The sequence below is a fragment of the Asparagus officinalis genome, chromosome 3 (assembly GCF_001876935.1).
Source record: "Asparagus officinalis chromosome 3, Aspof.V1, whole genome shotgun sequence".
NCBI classification, from domain to species: Eukaryota; Viridiplantae; Streptophyta; class Magnoliopsida; order Asparagales; family Asparagaceae; genus Asparagus; species Asparagus officinalis.
The window spans coordinates 62,814,782-62,837,666 of record NC_033796.1 but is presented as its reverse complement, the minus strand read 5'-3'; the positions used below and the strand labels follow the sequence as shown (position 1 = coordinate 62,837,666).

At 35.9% G+C, this 22,885-nt stretch overlaps 1 protein-coding gene across 1 annotated transcript; it reads right to left on the bottom strand.

Moving 5' to 3' along the window:
• LOC109834249 lies at positions 246-17,416 on the bottom strand. Its single transcript, XM_020402227.1, is given in 16 exon segments — positions 246-730; positions 1,485-1,681; positions 4,210-4,338; positions 6,331-6,651; positions 10,013-10,092; positions 12,199-12,307; positions 12,398-12,459; positions 13,061-13,141; positions 13,144-13,539; positions 13,789-14,451; positions 14,539-14,625; positions 14,845-14,946; positions 16,710-16,763; positions 16,861-16,923; positions 17,000-17,088; positions 17,314-17,416. Coding segments are annotated over 14 exon segments (2,154 nt in total). The 5' UTR covers positions 17,327-17,416; the 3' UTR covers positions 246-730; positions 1,485-1,681; positions 4,210-4,304.

The following is a 22,885-nucleotide window of genomic DNA, read 5'->3' as shown; positions in this document are numbered from 1 at the left end:
TCTCCTCCCTCCTAAATGAAACAAAATGCAATTTTATTTATAGAAAAACTAAGAAAATAAATAAAATCCTAACAAAAGAAGAGAGAACATCAAATAACATCCTGACTAAAATAAGATAACATCAAATAAGATCGTAACCAAAGGAAAAGATAAAATCATAAAATCCAAACTGAACCAAGTATATCAAATCTTCATGAAATCTGTTTTTTTTAGAGATTCAAATCTGAATCTGTCCTGTCTCACATACTCCAACACATAGAAGAAGCAACCTTTCGGTTTTGGGGGCTTATATCCTAAAGAAGAGATATCAAATTATAGATGATTGTAAAAGCTGGCAAATCGTCCTTAGACGACTCAGTACGCAAAATTATGTTCTAAAACAGCTTCAATATTTTGGGAAAAGCTTACATGATGATCATAGAGATGGGCTTTATACCGATAATCAGTTTTTAAGTTGATGCAGCAAAAGGAGTGCAGGAAATATAGTTTTCATTCTAAACTAATATAAATATAAAAGGTTTCAAATGGGAAAGTTACATAGGCCAGTCAATAGGATCCAGTCTTTGGGAAAGCCTCCGTATTAACCCCATGGCTGGGTCCGTACTACAGATTCCTATATCTGCTTTCGTCTAAATCTGACATCCAACAGAGTTTGTAATGCTCATTTTTCTGAAACTCGAGATTCAGGAGCCTCAGCGGTTGGAAGGAAATTCTCATAGATGCCAATAACCTGCGAGGCATTCATGTCAATAATCAGTATGTACTGTAGAGCTTCAGAACGCGAGAGAAAGCAAGAGGATACAACTACATTAAAGATTTTTCTTTTTCAGTCAATTCATGCAGATAATTTATGATGAAACACAGAAACACCCCGCAGAAAATAGATTCAATTCTTCTGTTTTTGAAATTAAGCCATATGGCTCCAATCCTTCCCTTCCCCATCCTCAATATGTTAAACACAAACTACGCTGCTTTAACGCGGTTATCCCGATAGACATTCCAACTGAAATATCAAACCAGGACACACTTCTATATACTTAAAAGAGTTGGGCCCTGGGGTTCTAAAACGTTCAAACTAAAAAAAAAATTAATTGATTCTGGACAAAGGAGACATTAGTTTTGGAAATCCTGCATTCCTTTGCTCCATCGTAAAGCATTTTACTCATGGCTAAGGTTCCCATTCTGCATTAGAAGTTTGTCTTCCGTTCTTATTTGCACAAAAGGATATTTCTCAGACTAAAATATGGATAGGCATGCAGAATTTAAGAAGGAATAACAACAAAACTTAACAAATCATCACCGACTCTCATAGCAAAACGTTCTAATTTATATAAACCCAACACGTGGAAGCGAGAATTCTCAGCACTCACTGAAATAACATCAGACCTTAACAGCACCAGGAGCCATTAACTAACTAGCACTACAGGGCTAAAACTAAGTGTCAAAAATTACTATTTACATAAACAATGAGATTAAACACATACCTTCCCCAGTAACCTACCAGCAAACTTCCTGAGCATAGTTTTTCGTCAAGGACATTGCCTCCAACTTCGTGTATTTCCAGGCATGCTTGAAAGAGAAAAGAAATCATGTGGAGTGAAGGCATGGACGGAATAGCTATTTTCATATCTGTAGAAACCTCACCAGAATTCTCTTGTTTGAGAACAGTCGCTTCCCATTCCTGCATAATGATACTAAGTCAAACTTAACAATATGCCAAGCACTTATAATCTCAACTTGCAATAAAGGGTCAATTGATAACAAATCAATGCATGCTGCTAAGGATAGCTTAAATTTGATACTATATTATCACAACACATGGCTTCTTACTCCAGGATATATTACTCACTAGTACATACATAATGTGCAATGATCAAACTTGGATCAAGGAGTTCATTCTGACACACCCAAAAAAAAAAAAAAGATACTGTCACAAATATCAAACATGTTCTGATTCCGTTGATAAATTTCAACCAGCTGTCTAATGCCACACAGAGAGTCATCTGTCCTAACTGAAGAAACTAGGGGTAAAGGAGAGCCTTTTTATCAGGCCTTGTAGGGTAATTGGTCGAGACGATAAAGTATTTTACAAGTTTCATAGTGAATGCTCATGCAACCAGGGAGCATCATCTGAAACTCTTATCGATTACCTAGAAGAATGGGAAAGATGATAAGGCTTGTTACACACAACATGTCTCACAGCTGAGGCATTATATAACCAAAGAGACAAATTAAACAACATACATATATACTTTTATGTTTATTTGCATATATACCGCTTAAATCATCCATCCAAATCTCAATATTGGCAAAACTCTCAATATTGGCAAAACTATCCTTCAAATCACCAATTTTGGGGGGGAAAACCTCAACGCAATTAATTATCAACTTTGATAAGCTTTTTTTTTGGCAATGTAAAAATTATCAACAAAATAGTCAAATTGATGATTTGTTAATTTTAGGGGTATTTTCCCCCCAAAGTTGATGACTTGAGAGGTAGTTTTGCAAATACTAAGATTTGGGGAATATTTGTGCAAATAACACATAATTGTTTAAGTAGCGAATGACCTGCTGTCTGCATTATGGACTCCAGGAAAATAAATACCAAAAGAAAAGGTCATTCCTTCTGTAGGTACTCTAAATACAAAAATAAAAGATCATCCTCTCTAGCTCACTTTATTAGAGCTCAATAAGAAATGGACCCAATTCCCCTTTCTCATTCAGATAATAATTTAAAGATAATTATTTTAATAATGGAGTACTTAGGACTGTTGTGCTCAGGGGAAACTCGCGATGAATGTAAGCTTGATGAGCTCCACTAGCTGAAGCAAGATCCAATAAACATAATTTGGACTTGCGAGGGTCTAAATACAAAAATATAGATATAAAAATAAAAGTATAAATATGAATGTAATATAAATATTATGTGTAGTTCTTTACAGTAGAACTCCCAAAAAAATTTATCTACCAATAAAAATATTCTAAAACATAGTCTCAGACTATTATTTTCTTTGGCTTCTTTCACACTAATTTATATTTATTCACATTTCATAGTACAACTCTCAAAAATATTTCTTTTAACCAAATGAGCTATTCTCTTTATGACTTTCTCCATACTAATTTATCTACATTATAACTCCCAAAGGTATTAGTACTGTCCAGATACTTAAACCTTTTTTTTTTTTTGGTAAGCCAAAGACATGTTTTTGCTATAAAAAATTTTGTTTTATAAACCAAATGAGCCATTTCGGCTTTCTCCATTTTAGCCAATCTACAATACAACTCCCAAAAGCATCAGTACTGTCTAGTTGCTTAAATTGTTGTTTTTTGGTTTTTCTTCAACTAATTTATTTACAGTACATATCAGAAAAACATTTTTATCCACAAACTAAAAGCGAAATTCTGAATCAAATGATTAAACCATTTTTCTTCCTTCTTTTTGCACTTATTTATCTATAGTACACCTCCCAAATACTTTCTCATCCGCAAATTAAAAAGAAAATTTCTAAGCAAAATGCTTAATAATTATCTTTTTCTTTTTTCACACAATTGTCATAGCAATACGTGGGTCAACTTTGCTTGTTTATAGAGAAACTATTCACAGACAAGGTTGTATTTTTTTAAGTAAAATAATGCATATTTAAAAGCTTTCTTAAATTGGGGCCATTTTGTTGGAAGTTCATGTGTGAATATAGTTTGCTTTGAGGAGAATTAGAAAGATTGTTTAGTGCCAAATAGAATACCCAATAGTTTAAGCTTTTGGATCAAATTGGTTCTTACTCTATATTTAAGGTATATCTTTGAGTCCAAGTTATGATCCACTGGAGACTTTTAAGAGCCCACGTCCCACATAATATAGCTCAAGATTTGAGCCAAAACTGGTTTCCATCCTACATTTAAATCTCATCTTACTACTTGAGAGGCCCCCAGTTCTGCCGACACATTTATATGTCCATTAATTTTAAATGCACAGCATGTAAAGCTCAGAAAGTACAAGTGACAGAATAGTGACAAAACTTACCTACCATGAGTTTAAATAAATCCTTCTTTAACATCAAACGACATTTTAAAAAATCACAGCACCTGCACACTAATCATCATCATGCTTGCTAGTCCACTAATATGTTACAAGAATTATGGCGAGAACAGTGAGAACAGTGAAATTATAATACACAAGAGAAAGAAATAAAGAAAAGCCTTGAGTCGTACCTCTTAAGGATGTCAATGAGCGCCTCTGAAAATACAGCCACAAGACTGATATTTTCAAAAGAAGAATGATGCATGTCAAGTTTCAAGTAGTTGTCCTACTGTGTGCAAAGCTCCTCAAATCTGGTAAGACTGCATAGTACACCAATATCATGTGGTTACCACCAACGGAAACAGAAAAATTAGTCAATACATGGTTGATTGTAATGGTTAAGGCTCCCAACTACTAAAGAAAAATCAAAGTAGGAAGCAGAAATAAAAATAAGAATAAATTTTCAATTTCTTAGATATTGGCAGATATTGGAAAACCACTGCTGCAATCTTGTAAGTCTGCACAAAGGTAAGTTGAATAACAAGAGAAATATCAGCCTAAGCACTTGAGATATGTGCAATATCTCAACCTGAGAAGTGTTACAAGATACCCTTCTTAACTAAAAAGTGATACGACTTAATTATTTAATAATACAGGAGACTAAGTTCAACTGCAAGATGATCCATTTCACTATACTGCTTGTGTTTCAACTGGAAAAATATATCCAGCAGATAGAAAGAGTATAAATGTTCAATAGAATGGGAGCCATAACTGTTCTTTACAACACAGGAATGTTCATACTTCCCAGTGTGGATGCCGAAGTATATTGTACCAGAAAATTAAGAAGAGAACCACATGGATGTGCATCACCCAAACCACAAGCAGACACTTACGAGGACACCTAACAACTAGGTGGCACCTCAAAATTAACCAACTTAGTGAGTCTTTGCCATGTTCCAAATAACAGATCAATCCCAAGTGCCTAGATAATCATCTATGTCAACACAGATTTGCATTTGCCGAAACCAAAATACCATGGTAATGTTTTGTAAAAGCAGTGAGCAATGCCTTGTCAATGAAACTGAATTAAGAATGTAACAATAAGTCTACTACGGGTCTTTAGGTTCGTCAATTGCCCCACTAATGCAAGTGTCAATCTTCAGGTTCATTCTGCTGGTTTCCGAACCATGTGTGTTCTCTGTGGGTCATCATTTCTACTCAATAGAGGGACCATGCCCAAGTTGATGCAGGTTTAGTGCCCGTTTCTAGTTCTGGTGCATGTAGCTATATGCTGCTTAGTACCCTTTGGACTTTTTTTCCTTGATTTGGGAATGTATATGTATGTGTGTGGAGCTTCATGCACCCATCCTGTCTTCTTCGGTAAAGGGGGAAAAAAGAAAGAAAGAAAAAGAAAAAAAATGCTTCATCATATATGTCTGTGTGTACATATATTACTCATGAGTTGAGCTAGTCTACTGCAGATAGTATCCAGGATGTGGCTCTTGCAAGAAAGATTCTTCACACTGAATACATAGCTCAAACTTGGAGCAGTAGGCCGAACTTCCAGAGATTCATAAATCTAGCTTGTCAAATTTCATTGAGACTAGAAGCAATCACTTGCCTACCAATTTTAAGTTACGGAGTAAACTACAGTTAAGGCATTAAATGCATCCCCAAAAAGCATCCTCCAATTACCAAGAAGTTCTAATTCATAAATCTTAATGTTTAATTAGCCCTCTTTACACTAGTCACGTTAGCTTCAATCCACTTCTACTGACAACAGGCAAGACAAGAGATCAACGAACCTAGGATCCACGCGTCGCCAATCCATCTTGCACCTACTAAGGTGTCAATTCTATCAAGCATGTCATATTCAGCCCCAGTCTGTCCTTCATAAACGGATTATCTTGTAATCACCATCCTTTTCCTTTTTAGACAAGCTTAACTTCCCTTGAGGAAAAGCAATAAGTATTTATTTCAAATATCTGGGTTCTGCTGTATTTGTTCTTTTGTAATGAAGCTGTATGTTACCAGTTGGCTTCCATTAGCACCTCAGTGCAACATCCATCTTCATCTATCAACAGTTGAGCAATCTAAATTTAAAAGGAAAGACAATACGCATAGTGATATTTACACAGAGAGTGACTTCACGTTTATATACATATATATGGCCATCGACGTATTATGAAGAAGCAACTCAGTGGCCTTGGTAATAATCCAAATATCTCTCATGTTTAAGCGTAAGAGATAATGAAAAGTATGCGTATAAGAGGAAAAAAAATTATGCATATAAGAGAAATAAATTTGCACACCTCCTAAGAAGAGGCTTGGGGTTGTAAGGAAACAAACTTTTCTGATGGAGATCAGCAACTGTTCTTTTTAAAGACAACAAGCATTCTTTGGCATTTTCAAAACTATGTAGCCTGATGCTCCTATGCTTTCTAAAAATTTCCTTCCTGCTAAAATCTTTCCTCTTAACCTCCATAGAGATAGGAAAAGACAATAACTTCGCACCACAATTAGTAGTATCCGGAGATATCTTTCTTCTCTTCAAATATCTTTGATCTGTCTCATTTCCCCATGACGAAAATTCAACAAATACAGACCAGAACTTGCAAATTATGTGTAGACACCTAATAAGAATATAAAGCTATGAATAACTAATGGTAATTTTAGGTCATGAAGAAGAGAAACAAGTTAAAGGAATCTTGCGGTTAGGTGAATAAATTAAGCAATTGACAAAAGCATATGAACGAAAAATGGATGTCCAGAAACTAACTGAGATGATTATTTAGCAGTATGTACTACCATATGGTTGAGCAATAGGTTAGGTGAATATGATAAATAATTCACAAAAGCATATGAATAGAAAATGAATATGACAAAAGATATAAAAGGCGATAAACATAGACACTAATATATGATACTAGAACTACTATTAGTGCTGAAAATGACCTATAGCTTATAAGCATTTAAAATCTCTAGACGTTTGTAGGATTCACATAAAGATATCCTGAGGTTTTAAAAGTGACAATTTACCCTCTCTTAGAATTTTCTGAAGTTAACCGGGAGGTAAGAACCGAAGTAAAAAGATATTGCAATTATTTGTATTAATAGACATGTATATCATTATTACATTGAAAACTGATGATTACATTGAGAATGTTGATGATTATTAGATGAAAAATTGAAAATAAGGGAGGTTAAAGTGTCACTTTTAAACCTTAGTGGGGTTTTCAATCATTCCTAAAACCCAGGTGAGGGTGGAGTCTGCCATTCCTGAAAACCATAGGGGGGTCTTCTGTTATTACCCCAGGATAAAATAAATGAAAAGATCAGCAGAAATTATCCATTATGTTCCCTTATGTTGCAATAAAAGCAACAGTTATGTAGCAGGTATCATGATCCTATGTTGATCTACACCGATAATTGACAAGTGAGGTACAAACCTGCAAATGCAAGTGACAAATAGAGCTGCAAATAACTTTGCAAAAAAAAGAAACTTCAAACAGTTTAATGGTGTGGCTAATAAATTCAAGCACTGCTGTCAGTTAAGTTGTCTCAATCAGTACATTAATCATCTATTTGAGCGTCCAAAGCAGGGAAAAGAAGTCACTAATGGAAGTTTCAGCAATTAAGCACACTTTACAATTTATGCGTATATCAATTTTGATATGAATGACACAAGAACAGTATAGTTAGCAATTTTTAGATCATACTAGAAGCTAATACTTCTCTTTTGTACATAAATACTTCAGATGTGACTATATTAGCATAAGGCAAAAATCTACATCCATGCACACATTGTCTAGACTTAGAGCCATATTCATAACCAATTAATTTGCAAGCATGTGGCCTTAGTAAGATTTTAGAGTTTTTTTTTTTTTTTTGGAAATTCAGTTTTCATTTTGTCAAACTAAGCTAATTAATCGGAGCCAAAAGGTCTCACATTCCAATATTGCTTTAGACACAAGTTGTTCATCATATGCGACCTTGATTTCAAATTTTCCTGGTAACACATCAAGTTATATTTGTAAAACTTAGATACATGAAATACTCTAATGATTTTACTATCTTTTATGCATAGAGGTTTGCATCCTGTATAGCAGCTTATACCACTGACGAACTCTAGATTGCAATTTATTGGAACATGATTGATAAGACTTCTTGAAAGTTAAGAGAGATAATAATTGTACTACAAGTTGCATCCTACCTTGGTATTATGCGGAGTTGGTGCTGAGTTGGAATAATGAGGTGTACAAGATTAATTGCTCTTGGTTGGAATAAAGTTTCAACTTTCTAAAAGGTTTTATCTGTTCTTTAAAGAAAAGACTGTTCATCTTATAACTTCTTTTCTCTTTCTTTCAAAATCCACAAGAAGAAAACAAAAGAAATTTGTTGCTAATTATTTTTGTTTCCTAGCTAAGTTTTAGACTATGTTCTTACTGCAGAGAACAATGGGGAAAATCCACTCGGTGACTGAAAAGTGATGACCATGGACATTAGATTAATTATTATGGCAGTAATGAGAATTAAGATGCTGCCCAAATAAGAGCAATAGAATGTTTAGCACTCAACAATTTCTAGGTATTATGAGCAAGAGCATAACTTCTTGTAATGGCTTTGTTGCAATGGTGAACCTACAACTGATCTCCGTAGCAAACACAGAGGAGACATAGGGAGCATTGTCTAAAGGACTACTTACAAGCTAAAAATAAATCGGGTTTTCTATAGAGTGCCCATGGGCACTCTATAAGAGAGGAGAGAGATAGAGAGAAATGAATGAGGAGGGGATCCCAATGCAAATTAGGGGACCCCCTCTTCATTCATTTCTCTCTATCTCCCTCCTCCCTTATAGAGTGCCCATGGGCACTCTATAGAAAAAACGAAAATAAATTAAGCAACCGTCAATTGACGGTGAATTAAGCTTGATGTGCTTGGGTTTCATAGAGGGAATGAAAGAAGTAAGAGGTAGAAGATGAACAATTTTTTTATAAAAATTGAAATTTTTTCTTTCCAAGTGCAATTAATGTTGTACACCTCATCGGTGCCACATCAGCACCACCTAAGAGTAGCACAAAAGTAGTATACAAATTGTAGTACAGTAATCATTTCTCTAAGTTCAACGAACAAAGGCATAGATACCAACCAAATTGCCACTATGCACAAGATAAGAGAATCTCACAGCTTCCGTGAAATCATAAAACCGCGTAATTTAAAAACTATAGTTCCATTTAAACGGCAATTAATAAAGTACATTTTATCAACAGACATTTGTAAATTACTAAATATGTTCTGTTCGTGAAACGTGGTGCTATGATGCACTAATTATTTGAAAAGGGCCTCGTGCCCGCATCAATATGTATGCAATCACATTATGACATGTTGGATTCACATGGGTTTTTGACACATGGGATTGTATTCCGTGCAAATTACTGCCAATGCAGACCTGATATCCTTCTGGATTTGACCAACTTGGATGTCAGGCCGAGTTCATCGAACTTTATGAATGTGATGCTATATGATGCTATAAGTTAGCAGGTGCAGAGTTAATAGTTTTAACTCTTCATGCATGATGTTGCAGTTGATCAGAATAATCGATATCACTTGTGATGTTCATACTTGCTTCATGCATGATTATGACTTTTTCGTGTGGTGATGTATATATTGGTGTATAGGCTGAGGGGGAGAGGGAGAAGTAGACCAAATACTTTTATCAATTCCCAAAAGGAGGTGTTCACGCATCTTCTACTGTAATTTGATGTGGGGATGGACATGTGCCTGTTCAATATCTCTAAGGCAGAGAAACTAGTGGAAACTAAAACAATGATAGGCCATATTACCACAATGTGGTTCGACTTCCACTATCGTTCCACTATCTGGTCCGTATTTATTTGCAACATGGATGAAATTTCTGCAGGCATGCTCTTCAAGAGTTCCAAACAAAAGGTTTTCCACATGCCTTTGACAAGCATAAAGTCACAAAAAGCATACCTTAAAAGATACTGTGCACATTGAACTCCTGTAGCCTTTGAAATAAGATAATCAATAAGCACCAAGTGATCATAATGTAACTGCAGAAGAATAATTAGTGTCCAAACAGTTTCTCTGATGATCGCAAGTTTGCAACTAAAGAAAGGACATAAAATCTATCCAGAGATGCAGAAAATTATTTCAACAGAAGTTTTGTATAGGGTTTTTAAAAGCACTGTAAAAGAGTAAGAAGACAAATACTACTGAAAAATGATGAAAGCAAGAAAGGAAAAAACTTGTGAGTTTATGTGAGAAGAAACGTTGAGAAAAGCTTAAAATTAAGAAAAATCACATACTAGCAAATCAAAAGTTTGCTTTAGACAACATGAAACAGGAAAGTAGCATCTTGACATTCTTCTCTTCATCAATAACAGTAGAAAACCCAAAACGAACAGGTCAAATAGCCAAAATACTATTTCCCAAAGTTGTTAGTTTTCAGATTGAATCTTGCAATCCACATTTAAGCAATGACTGGTGTGTAGTGGTGGAGGATGTCACATGCCTACGCACTAGATAAATAAGGACATAATTTTAAGTTTAACCAAAAACTGAATTGTAACTTCACAAGCTGGAATGAGTTGACTTCATTACTGAATTAGGTTGACACATCTTAACTGGTTCAGTTATCAGTTTGCAGTCAGTTTTGGAAAATTAAAACCGTCTACTCAACCAAGTAAATCGAGTAGTGAATCAGCTTTTACTTTTCAAGCACGCTACCAGCTAGGCAGCTACTCACATGAGGAGATAAACAAGGAAAAAGAGAATGAGATTACGTCACTCTCCCTCTTTCTCTCCCTCCCATCCCCTCTCCTCTCCCTCTGTCCCTCCATCTTGTCCAATCTTCTTCTTTCCTTGAATGTTGTCATCAGTGTCATATGTCATGCCATGAACCCCACATTTTCCCCCCGTTCTCCTCCATTCTCACCTTTTTTGTTTTATGCGTAATGGAAGACCTTTAAAATCAACAAGATCAACTAAAATTCATGGTCCACGGTGATCTGAAAATAGAGAACAACAAAAGGATGCATTGACAAGAAGATATTATATCTTTTGAAATCTCGACTTTATTGTTAATAAGATCCAATCTAGATGTCAAATCATAAAATAATCATCTTTTTTTCTTCATCATATTGATCAGCTATTCCGCATTGGAGTAGAAGAACCTGTTTTAACCTATTCCACATTGGACTAACCATAACGTTTACATAACATCGAAGTTTCAACCAAAAAAAACTCACTTACTAACAATGACAACAAATCATAACTTAAAAAGCATCATTTATTAGCTTACCTCTTTATGCCGTTACAATTGGCTATATGGCTAGCAGCTCTACAATTGCTAACTAGTTGTAGTTGTAAAACAAAATAGATACAGATTGTTGCAATTAAGATTAAGAATATTTGTTAGGATTTTAGTTCTAATTAGGATTAATTGAAATTTTATTTGATGTTATTTGTTATTTAAAATAGGATTTTATTTTATTCCCATAAACACTATTATATCCTTCATTTAGAGAATCTAGACAGTTTGATTTATTGCATGTGATTTGCAACTAATCCCATGAACAATATTAGGCATGTGATATTCTGAGTGTAAGGCCCATATTATACTTTATTAGGCATGAGATTTTCCAGTAGTAAGGCACGTTGTGCATTTTATTAGGTATGTGAGTTGCCGGGTGTGAGGTCCAATTTGTATCTTTTTCTTTTGTCATACATAACACTAGATTCTTCAGTCGTTCCCCATTAATTGGTTTCAAAGCAACCTTCAATCATGCATGAAAATTAAGATTCTGATACAAAGTTTCAGAAGCACAAATTTTCAAAAGCAGAACATAAAGGAGCTGAAGATTGAAGCCGTGATCAATTCCAAAACTAAGGTCAAGTTTTCTCTAAGTGGAAGATATTTGATGAAGGAAAAAATAGATTCGGGTTGTTGCAGCTATGATTAGTAAGATTTGTTGGGATTTTAGTTTTAGTTAGGATTAGTTGCAATTTTATTTGATGTTCTCTATTATTAGGATTTTATTCTTAAAAATATGACTGTATCTTGATTTTAAGCAGAAAATCGTAATCAATTGATTAGTTGAAATCAGATTTTCCCTCGATGAACGAATATGAATTACCATATACAAGATGAAACTCACCAATATAAGGAACCAATGAAACAAATGAATGGGATGAAAAATGCCTGTCATATAATAATGCACATCTCCTTCTGTCTCCCTAGAAGATTTATCAGTTGCAATACTCTGCCTGCAAGCTTCCCAAAAGAATCACATGAGCATATTTCTCTTAATTTTCAAAATCATAAAATGTTTGAGATATGATCATTATGTTGCTCACACTTGTAAAGCAAAGAACGGAGCACGCAATAGCAACAACAGCATTTCAAATAGTATATCATCCTGCAGTTAAACAGATTCAGAAAATGCAGTACAAGATCCATATGCCGAGATACATACAACTATACAAGCCTGAACCCGAGATTTGTAATCTCATAAATAAGCATGTTTTTATCCCAGTTTTTCATAGTAATAGGCGTTTCAGTGATTTTGACATTTCGGGGTCAATATTATTAAATTGTTGGTATCAACAGCTTAGAAAATAAAAATTATTTTAAATTCACTGCTCAGTAAATATAGTTGCAATAGTTGGCATGTTTATCAATTGAATAGTTAAAACAGCAATAAAAGGCTCTTTATACAATCAACACAGTTCCATTCCTTGGTGGTGCAAAAAAACTTATCAAATGGTCTAGCAACATTATGTAAACCAACACAAATTGCTACTCAAGAATCCATTGAATGGTTAAATAATGAAAGATCATTAATTGAAGAAAATTGATTTCACTAAGTTCTGTCGGTGACCTCAAGTAGAACCTATCACAAGAAGAAATTGAAATCAAACAACAAACTACTAAGATATATAATCTTTTTTGAATGATTCTGTTTGCACATAAGCAGATCCAAAATCATATACGAGCGAAGGTGTACCACAAATTCATACCTCCTCCATGTAAAGCTGCAGAAAAGATAAAGAAAAGATGCCGCATGCTTTTGAGAAATTGTCAGAGTCCACTGACTTCTGCAGAAAATCACACCTAGAAAAACACTCTGAAAGCTCCAAGAATCCCATGTGGCAGCAGGTCTCACCGCAAAGTGCAACCCTGCAGTTGATGGAAAGAGTGTTTGTGTGTACCATAGACACCCTTGTCCAGTTTGTTTCCAGTGGACCAATACGAAACAACACTTAAAATGTAGAAAAATGACCAGCCTCTGCAGATGTCGAGTGTGTGTATCTCTATCATTAAAACTGCACAAATATGGAGAACCTTCCAAACAATTTCCAGAACCAGCATAACCAGCATTCAGTTCTGAGAATGTCTTGAATATAAGGTCTTCAAAATATAGTCTCAATAATCTGAGATATGACGCAGGTTGAGAGATGTGCCACTGGTTGTGAAAACTAAGCCGGGTCATTAGAACCTGCAGAAAATGATACTCATGTACAGTAATCCACTCTCAAAAGTTTGCAAAATAACTTCCATTTGGTGGAAGTTTAGCTTCTCTTTGTTTGGATTATTGACCTGGTTAACATCTATATTGCCCAAAGCCTATATAACATCAATATTGCATGAAGTCTATATCTATTACTACGCTCTAACTCACAACACAAAGAAATTACTATAGAAGGACCTCAAAAACATGGTGGGAGGGAATGGAATTAATGCTTACCAACATTTTGTGTCTCAGATATGTAGAAAGGCCCATGTCTTTATGTCTCATGCATTTAGAGAAACAACTAGAAAGAAGTTGTGGTACTAGATTAGTAAACTTGGAGTACGTAGCCAGCTCCCCTAAAGGGCCATCCCTTTCATCCTCTGAATAATCTTGCTTAACTAAGGAACATAATAATTGCAGTACAGTTCCTAAAAGGACACCTGTCGTCCTTTTTAAACCATTATGTCTATCTTGTAAATCAACTTTGCCTAAACCCACATGAATCATAAGCGATTCACTGGCATGGATCCCACAAAATACATCCCAAGGGATTTTTACTAGAGAGGAGACAACAAGGCCCGTGAATGCACCTTCAAGGTCACCATTTTCAAGTTTCAAAGATTTCAGTATATTGCGTAAAATTCGAGTAAGTGCTGCCACAACAGGCCAACTCACTTTCCCTAATCTTGCTTGTAAGAGTGCAATGAACCCTGTGAAGTCAAAGCATGGGTTTTCTGTTTGGAATGTCTCACCAATAGTAAGTGGGTAACAGTGCAGTGAACTTCCATCTATAAGAACAATGGATTCCATAGTTGATGACATCGCAGAACAAATGCTTGAAATTGATGATTCTACGATAATCAACAGCATATGAATAAATTCAAGCCATTTGTTGACCTGCAAAGGAGTTACGATTCAGATTCCACGAATTCAATCCCAGCAATCTTACCCCAGAAAAACTACAGATGATCTTAAAAAACGTACATAACTAGTCAGCAAGCAGGACAGGGAAGAAAGGATATTTCCAGCAACATGTTGAACAAACTGATTGTCAATATTCAAGAAGGACACCTGAAAATAGTAAAGACAATATAATAAACAGAATTTGAACCATGCAACAATATATTTGAATCTTATATACAAAATCAGAGCTAAACAGCAGTTACAGCGTAAAACAAGCCTCGAGACTTGTCATGAGAGGGAAGAAATAATTCAAAACACAGATAAGAGTGCATAATGCATTTTACTTAAATTAGTAAAGGAAGTCCTTGATTAAAAGCAATAAGTTACCATAGTAGTGACCATATTTGCTAGACAACAGTACTCTCCTACAAAATGCTGATCCAAATTCTTCGAACAAGAATGAGCAGACACAAAATTTTCCACAAAATCCTGCAAAATATGAAAAATGAAAATAGCAAGTTCACTCAACAGGAATATTATCTTACCGTAAAATCCAACTTTGTTCCTTTTCTGTCATCTGGGAGCTTTCAGGAGTTTATTTGGTCAAAAAATGGTTTATGACTATGCCAGGTCAAGCACATTACTGTATGGACATTTAGGATCGTTACAGTTGTCATAAACTAAAATAAGAAGGTGAAAATTAAGATTCGCTTTTAGCAAATGTATCCACGGAAAATAGTTGCATGGTCAAAATAGCTCTATTATATACTTCAGAGTAAAATAAATTTCTTAAAGTGTCTCCATTTCAAATAAGAAAAGATAAGCAGATAACAAATACAAGGCGGTGAAAACTAAAGAACGTGATAAGCGAATCGTCATCACTATAGTCGAGATTTGGGTCAAGGGCAGAACTGCACCTTCTGGACAAAAAATTCCAATTGAGTGAAAAAGTTATGTGATTGGGTCTCAGCTAGGCACAGCTCGATGGCAAAGTCCCCTAGAAAAGCTAGTGCAGGTAAGATAACATCATGCTAAGTGATGCAAAAGGGGTAAAACATACCAGTCCTTTGGGAAGCATGTTAAGCCAATGCTACCATGAACCATAAACCTTGGGCTAGAGAAGAGTACTACACTGTAGGTAATTGCATAAAAGCCATAAACCTCGGAGGAAAAAATTGCAACATAGCCCAAGAACGAGTGACTAGAGAATACAGGAAATGAATTATTAACTTGAAAATCCATATTTTAATAAGAGAACCAATATAAACCAATCAAGTGGCATATGCTCCTTCATAATATGGTCATCCACAAAGATGGAAAAATGTGAGAGGAAAATCTAAAGTGTAGAGAGCAGAGCAACTGTTCTCATCATCATCTCATAGGGTATTGGTCAGGTCAAATGAATGTTATTTTTGAGAAACGAGTGTTCAAGGAGAAACAAACTGACTTCAATCTTTTGGCATCATATACAATTTATCATTAAGCAATAATAATAATACGGACAAATTTTCAAAACCAACCTCTTTCCACATTTAATCCCAAAAAAAGACCCCTTTCAACAATATTTTTAAAAACCGACCTGGTTTCAGCCTTGCCGCTGAAACCAGGTCGGTTTTTGAAAAAAAAAACTTCTGAAACTTCACAGGAGTTCAACTCCCGTGAAGTTTCGGACTCCTTTTCACAAAAACTAACTTCAAAATGGATCTTTTTTGGGATTAAATGTGGAAAGAGGTTGGTTTTGAAAATTTGTCCATAATAATAATAAGGACAAAACTTCAAAACCGCCCTATTTGCAAACTTAATCCCAAAAACCGACCTGTTTCTCCTTTATTTGCAAAAACCGACCTAGTTTCAGAAAAAGTTCACAAACTTCACAGGGGTTGAAGTCCCGTGAAGTTTTTTTCATAACAAAACTTCACGGGAGTTGAAGTCCCGTGAAGTTTGTTATGTAAAAAACTTCACGGGACTTCAACTCCCGTGAAGTTTGTGAACTTTTTTTTCAAAAACCGACCTGGTTTCAGCCCAGCCTCAGGGCTGAAACCAGGTCGTTTTTTGCAAATAAAGGTGAAACAGGTTGGTTTTTGGTATTAAGTTTGCAAATAGGGCTGTTTTGAAGGTTTGTCCATAATAATAATAATAAAAGAATATGTTCCCAACTCATATCCAATTAAAAGCAGAATCTATCAAAAAACATTTAGCATCTGTTTCGTATCTCAGCAACTGTCAAATCAAAGGAATTAATTTGATCTTACCTGCTCAAATCGGCATCCATCCTCACTTGCCAACTGCTTAATTTTCTTAGAAATCTTAAACAAACGGTCAAGAACAACAATCAATAAATCTTTAAAATAAAATAAAAAAAGGGTCACAACATGTGCGAACGAGTTATCATTCAGAGATTACCATAGAAAGAGATAATAGCAAATCCTTCTCTGTTTCCTTGGTAAGTTGACAGCACCTTGGTTCCTGTAAAACGACAGAAACCAATGCTGATTATAGAAAAACAAAAATTAGAAATATAAAGAAATAGAGAGAGCATTACGATGTAAGGGAGGAGCGAATCAGTGACTAGATCGCAAATCCGCGAACAACTGTCCGTTCCCTTATTCTTCGTTGAATCAAGGGGACAATCTGCAATATACATTAACGGACTTAGGGTTACGGGCGACACCGTAGGTGGAGAATTTTCCCTGAATAAACCCTAGAAAACCTCATTGATTCCATCGATATGAGAATTCAGAGAAGGATTATGCACCATTGGATTATTAGGGAAGTTAGATCAATCGTCGACTAGAAATAGTTTGAAATTATGAAAAAAGAAGCGATCTTTATGGAGAGAAGTGAAAAAGGAAGCACCTTTGCTCGTCATGGTTACAGACCTGAAGTCTGAAGATGGGAAGTCACTGGTTCTCAGGGTTTTGGGCTGGGTTGCGGTATTTATAACCAGGATTTTTTGTTGAGAAAGAGAGGAGAATGCATGTTGTGGTTTCATGTAGGAGAAATTAAAACAAAGGACCCATTTTCAAATTTTGTGACTAAAATGGCCCTCGTTAGATTTTAATTAGTAAAATCAACTTTTTTTTACCACGTCGCCATGGTTGGCCAAAAAAACGATTTTAGACCATCTCCAATGGCAAGGCAAATATTGTCTTTCTCTCTCCTTCCACCTTACTTTATTCTCTCTCCACATCACTTGCCTTTTCCAATTGCCTTTCAACTCCACAACAACTAGTTTTTCAAAAGTTTTTCACTTTATCTTTCCTCCACATCACTCAACCATATACCCCACCATATTTATTCATCCTATTATTCTTATTTTTTATACATTTTAATCGTTATTATATTTACTAATATATTTATAATTATAAAATTTAATTTTTATTATGTAATAAATAATATGTATTTTTTAATAATTTATAATTTTCAAAAAACTTAATTTTTAATGCAATAAATAATATATTAATTTTATAAAAGAAAACAACACACATTATTATTAAGGATTGGATGTGGAAGTTGGAAATATAAGGAATGAAGTGAATAAAAACTTGATTTTTTTTTGTCCAAATAACATAAACTCAAGCTCTATTTATAGACCTTGAAAAATAAAAAATAAGGGTGAAAAAAAATAATTAATTTAGAGCAATTATTGATATAAAAAAGCCATTTAAATAATGGAAGAAAGAAAAACAAAAAAAAACAAAAAAAACAAAAGACATTCTCTTTTGTGATGGACACACGCATGTGTCCATCTGCAGGCCCAGTTTCGCTGACATGGCGCAAGGAGAATGGATGGAGCATTTTTTTTGTTTTTTTTTAATTGCAGCTGCTGACAAGCCGTATCCTTGGAGAAAATTAACCGGTAGGCAAATTTTGCCTTTTCTCTCTCCTACTTTTCATTTGCCTACCCAATTGTTAGCCATTGCACCAAATAACATACCCAATTGTTAGCCATTGGAGATGGTCTTTTGCCTACCCAATTGTTAGCCATTGCACCAAATAACATACCCAATTGTTAGCCATTGGAGATGGTCTTATAAAATATAATCTTTACAATGCACAACACCAATAATCTCATGTATTTAGAGGTCCTTAAGTATGTGTCTTGTTTACCTATAAAGATCTAATTAACGAGTAATTATTAACATCTAAACACACGGAACTACTAGTTCTATGTAGGATTGGCGAACACTGTTGAAGAAGCTTAGGAAAAACAGTCTGGAAACTAGCCGGTCGACCGTGAGGACTTTGGCAGTCGACCGGAAACGTGCACAAGATCGAAGCAGGTTTCTGGAGTTGGGACGGTCGACCGTCGCGGTCGACCGTAGAAACCCAGTAATCATTTTAGGTTTCTATCGTTGCGTGTGGTCGACCGCGACCACCAGTCGGGTTTTGAGTTAGGTTTGGATTTCAGACCCGTTTTGTTATGAGCTGATATATAACCCTAAACCTGAGTAATTAAGGTTAAGTTAGGACGTTTTTTGAGCAGCCTTTGAGAAAGAATTGAGCATCCTTTGTGGGAGGATTTGTGAGAGATCTAGAGAGATTTGTTTGAGGGTTTTGGTGAGATTTGAAACCCTATTTGTAATTCTCTTTATCTCTAATAGTAAAAACTCCCCCCTCTTTGCCCCATGGACATAGGCAACTTGTCAAACCACGTAAAAATTCATTTGTCTTGCTGTGGTGATTGTGTTTTATTTATTGGTTGTGATCTATCTCGTTCTTGTTCGTGCACTTTCGTGTGTTGCGAGTTTCGCTGCGCACAATAAGTGCTATCAGAGCTTCAGGTTTGGCTTGGACCTTATTCGAAGGATTCATTGAAGGATTCTTATTTGGAGAGTTAGATCTATAATATGTGAGAAACAAGCACATTGGGGTCATCTCTTACAAAAGTGATACAGAGTTTGAGCATCAATAATACAAAGATTGATGTTCCGAAGTTCGATGGCAAGATCAATTTCGGTTTGTGGAGATACTAGGTGATAGATGCGTTGGATGCACAGAATTTGGAGGAGACTCTTGAGTTACAAGAGAAACCTAAAGACATGGAGGACAAGGTTTGGAAGAAAATGAACAGTAGGACTTGTGAAGTTATTCGCTCATGTTTGACGCTGGATCTTATTTATGATGTAATGAACGAGACGTCGGCAAAGAGATTGTGGGAAACGCTCAATGAAAAGTACCTTACTAAGAGTATTGAGAATCGGCTTCACTTGAAGAAGAGGTTTTACCAGTTCAAGATGAAGAGGGGAGTTTTCATTAGGGAGCATGTAAATAACTTCACGAAGTTACTTTCAGATATGGCCAATGTGGACATCATGGTTGAGGATGAAGACAAGGCGATACTACTTTTGTGTTCGTTACCAGAGGATGATTATTCTACGTTCGTTCTCACTATGATCAATGGAAGAACTATTATTAGTTACAATGAGAAGAATAGGCAGGGTTGTATTGATTATGTGATTCAGATTATCCTGGGGATCTTGAGAAGCGTCGGTCTACTTCATGATATGTGTTTACATTGGCAGGAGCACCGATATGTTGGAGATGTATACTTCAATCTACAGTGGCTCTTTCTACTACAGAGGCGGAGTATATGGCGGTGACTGAAGCTGTGAAGGAGGCTTTGTTGTTGCATGAATTGTCAGAGGACTTAGGGATTGTACAAGACACCATTCGGGTTTATTGTGATAGCATGTCAGCTATCTATTTGGCAAAGAACCAGGTTTATCATGCATGCACGAAGCACATTGATGTCAAATTCCACTTTGTCCGTGGTGTTTTGGATGATGGAGATGTCATGTTGGAGAAGATCCACTCAAAGGACAACCCTACAGATATGTTGACCAAAGTTATTTCAGGTGTGAAGTTTGGTCATTGTTTGGAGCTATTGAACATTCTTCGATGTTGAGGGTCTTTGGAGGCCATTTGGATAAACTACGTGAGGCTTGATTCCTTTGGCAAGAGGATACGTAGGCATCTTTTCGATACAGCCGGTTTGGATTTGTGGATTTCGATGGGGGAGATTGTTTGAGCTCTCGTTTGAGTTCCCGACTTATTGTGGATTGAGTCCATTGTCGTGGATTTACTCCACTTCGTACTGGACGCAACAAGTAAAACATTTGGTTGCTTTGGTGTTGGCTCAGTTTTGGAAGAAACTTCACCGAGGTGGAGATTTGTAGGATTAGCAAACACTGTTGAAGAAGCTCAGGAAAAATAGTCTGGAAACTAGCCGGTCGACCGTGAGGACTTCGGCAGTCGACCAGAAATGTGCACAAGATCGAAGCTAGTTTCTGGAGTTAGGACGGTCGACCGTCGCGGTCGACCGTAGAAACCCTGTAATCATTTTAGGTTTCTGTCGTTGTGTGCGGTCGACCGCGACGATTCGACGGTCGACCGCCAGTCGGGTTTTGAGTTGGGTTTGGATTTCAGATCCGTTTTGTTATGAGCTGATATATAATCCTAAACCTTAATTAGGGTTAAGTTAGGACGTTTTTTGAGCAACCTTTGAGAGATAATTGAGCATCCTTTGTGGGAGGGTTTGTGAGAGGTCTAGAGAGATTTGTTTGAGGGTTTTTTGTGAGATTTGAAACCATATTTATAATTTTCTTTATCTCTTATAGTAACCCCCCCCCCCCCCTCCTTGCCCCGTGGACATAGGCAACTTGTTAAACCACGTAAAAATTCGTTTGTCTTGCTGTGGTGATTGTGTTTTACTTATTGGTTGTGATATATCTCTTTCTTGTTCGTGCACTTTCGTGTGTTTAGAGTTCCGTTGCGCACAACATTCTATGCATTTCAAACATTGTATTTAGTAAAATTAACCTCTTTTTGTTAGTCATAATGACATGGCAAAAAAAAGAGATCGATTTTACGAATTAAAACTCAAAAAGATTGATCTTGTTCATAAATCTGCAAAAAGGGCCTTTTTTAAAAGATGTGAACGTGACTTTGAAGATGAAGGAAAAATCAAACCTCACCAACCCTCTCTCTGGCGTTTTCTTTCAATTGTCAAAACTCACCAACCATTCTTGTATTATTTTATTAATATTTTGAGCTTATAAAAGGGAGGTTGTGGAGAGTTCTCAGAGCACGAACAAACTCAGAGAAAGAAAAGAAAAGAGTTGAATAGAGAGAGAAGTGAGTGAGATAGAAAGAATCTATCTGTTTCTTTATGAGAGTCTCTGGTTAGAAAGTGGTCTCTTCTTTTATAATCTTCTCTTTTGGTGGTTAGTAAATTTCTCTGCTATTCTCGCCCGTGGATGTAGGGCATACTGACCGAACCGCGTTAAATCCTTGTGTGCTGTTTTCTATTTATCCACTCTTGTATAGACATCTTCTGTGCTGTGAAGCCCCTCCCAGCAACAAACTGGTATCAAAGCCTGTTTAGAGTACGTGTATCTGCTTATCGTATGCTCTGTGGCTACCACTAAAAATGGATCCTCCACATTAGAAAATAAGTTAGATTATCATTTACTCTTTAAAGGCACTGGTTACTATTCAAAAGTACTTACTATTCATACATATGATTACTATTCATACATACAGTTACTGTTTTACAAATACGGTTACTGTTTTACAAATACGGTTACTGTTTTACAAATACGGTTACTGTTCATAAATATCGTTACTGTTCTAGTTGGCTTCAAGATGTCTTCTGTAAAATACAAAGTGGAGAAATTCGATGAGAGAAACGGCTTCAGTTTATGGAGAGTAAAAATGATGGCTCTCCTAGTACAACAAGGACTATTCAAAGTCTTGTCCGGAAAGGATAAGTTGCCGAAATCTATGTCTGATGATGAGAAAGAAGAGTTGGAGATGAAGGCGCATAGTGTCATACAACTCTGTTTGGCCGATGAGGTCCTACGGGAGGTTGCAAATAAAGATACCGTCACCGGCTTGTGGCTCAAGTTGGAAAGCTTGTACATGACGAAATCTCTAACAAACATGCTATACTTGAAGCAACGCCTCTTCACCCTTCGCATGAAGGAAGGTATGCGAATTAAAGACCACTTAGATGAACTTAATACTATTCTTATGGATTTAAAGAATATTGATGTTAAAATTGATAAAGAAGATCAAGCACTCATCTTGTTATGTTCATTACATCATTCTTATGAAAATTTTGTCAATAGCATGTTATACGGTAGAGATACACTTTCTTTGGAGGATGTTAAATCAGCCTTACATTCAAAAGAGTTAAGGCAGAAAGTATCTGTCGTAGGAGGAGAGGATCAAGCTGAAGGCTTGTTCGCTCGTGGTCGTCCTAAAAAGGGTGTTGGTGGTAGAGGCAAATCTAGAAACATGTCTAGATCAAAGTTCAGGCCAAGAAGAAATGTTGAATGTTATTACTGTTAGAAATATAGGCATATAAAACCTAATTGTCCAGCGCTCAAAGCAAAGGATAATTCACAGTCGAAGTCTGGGGAGG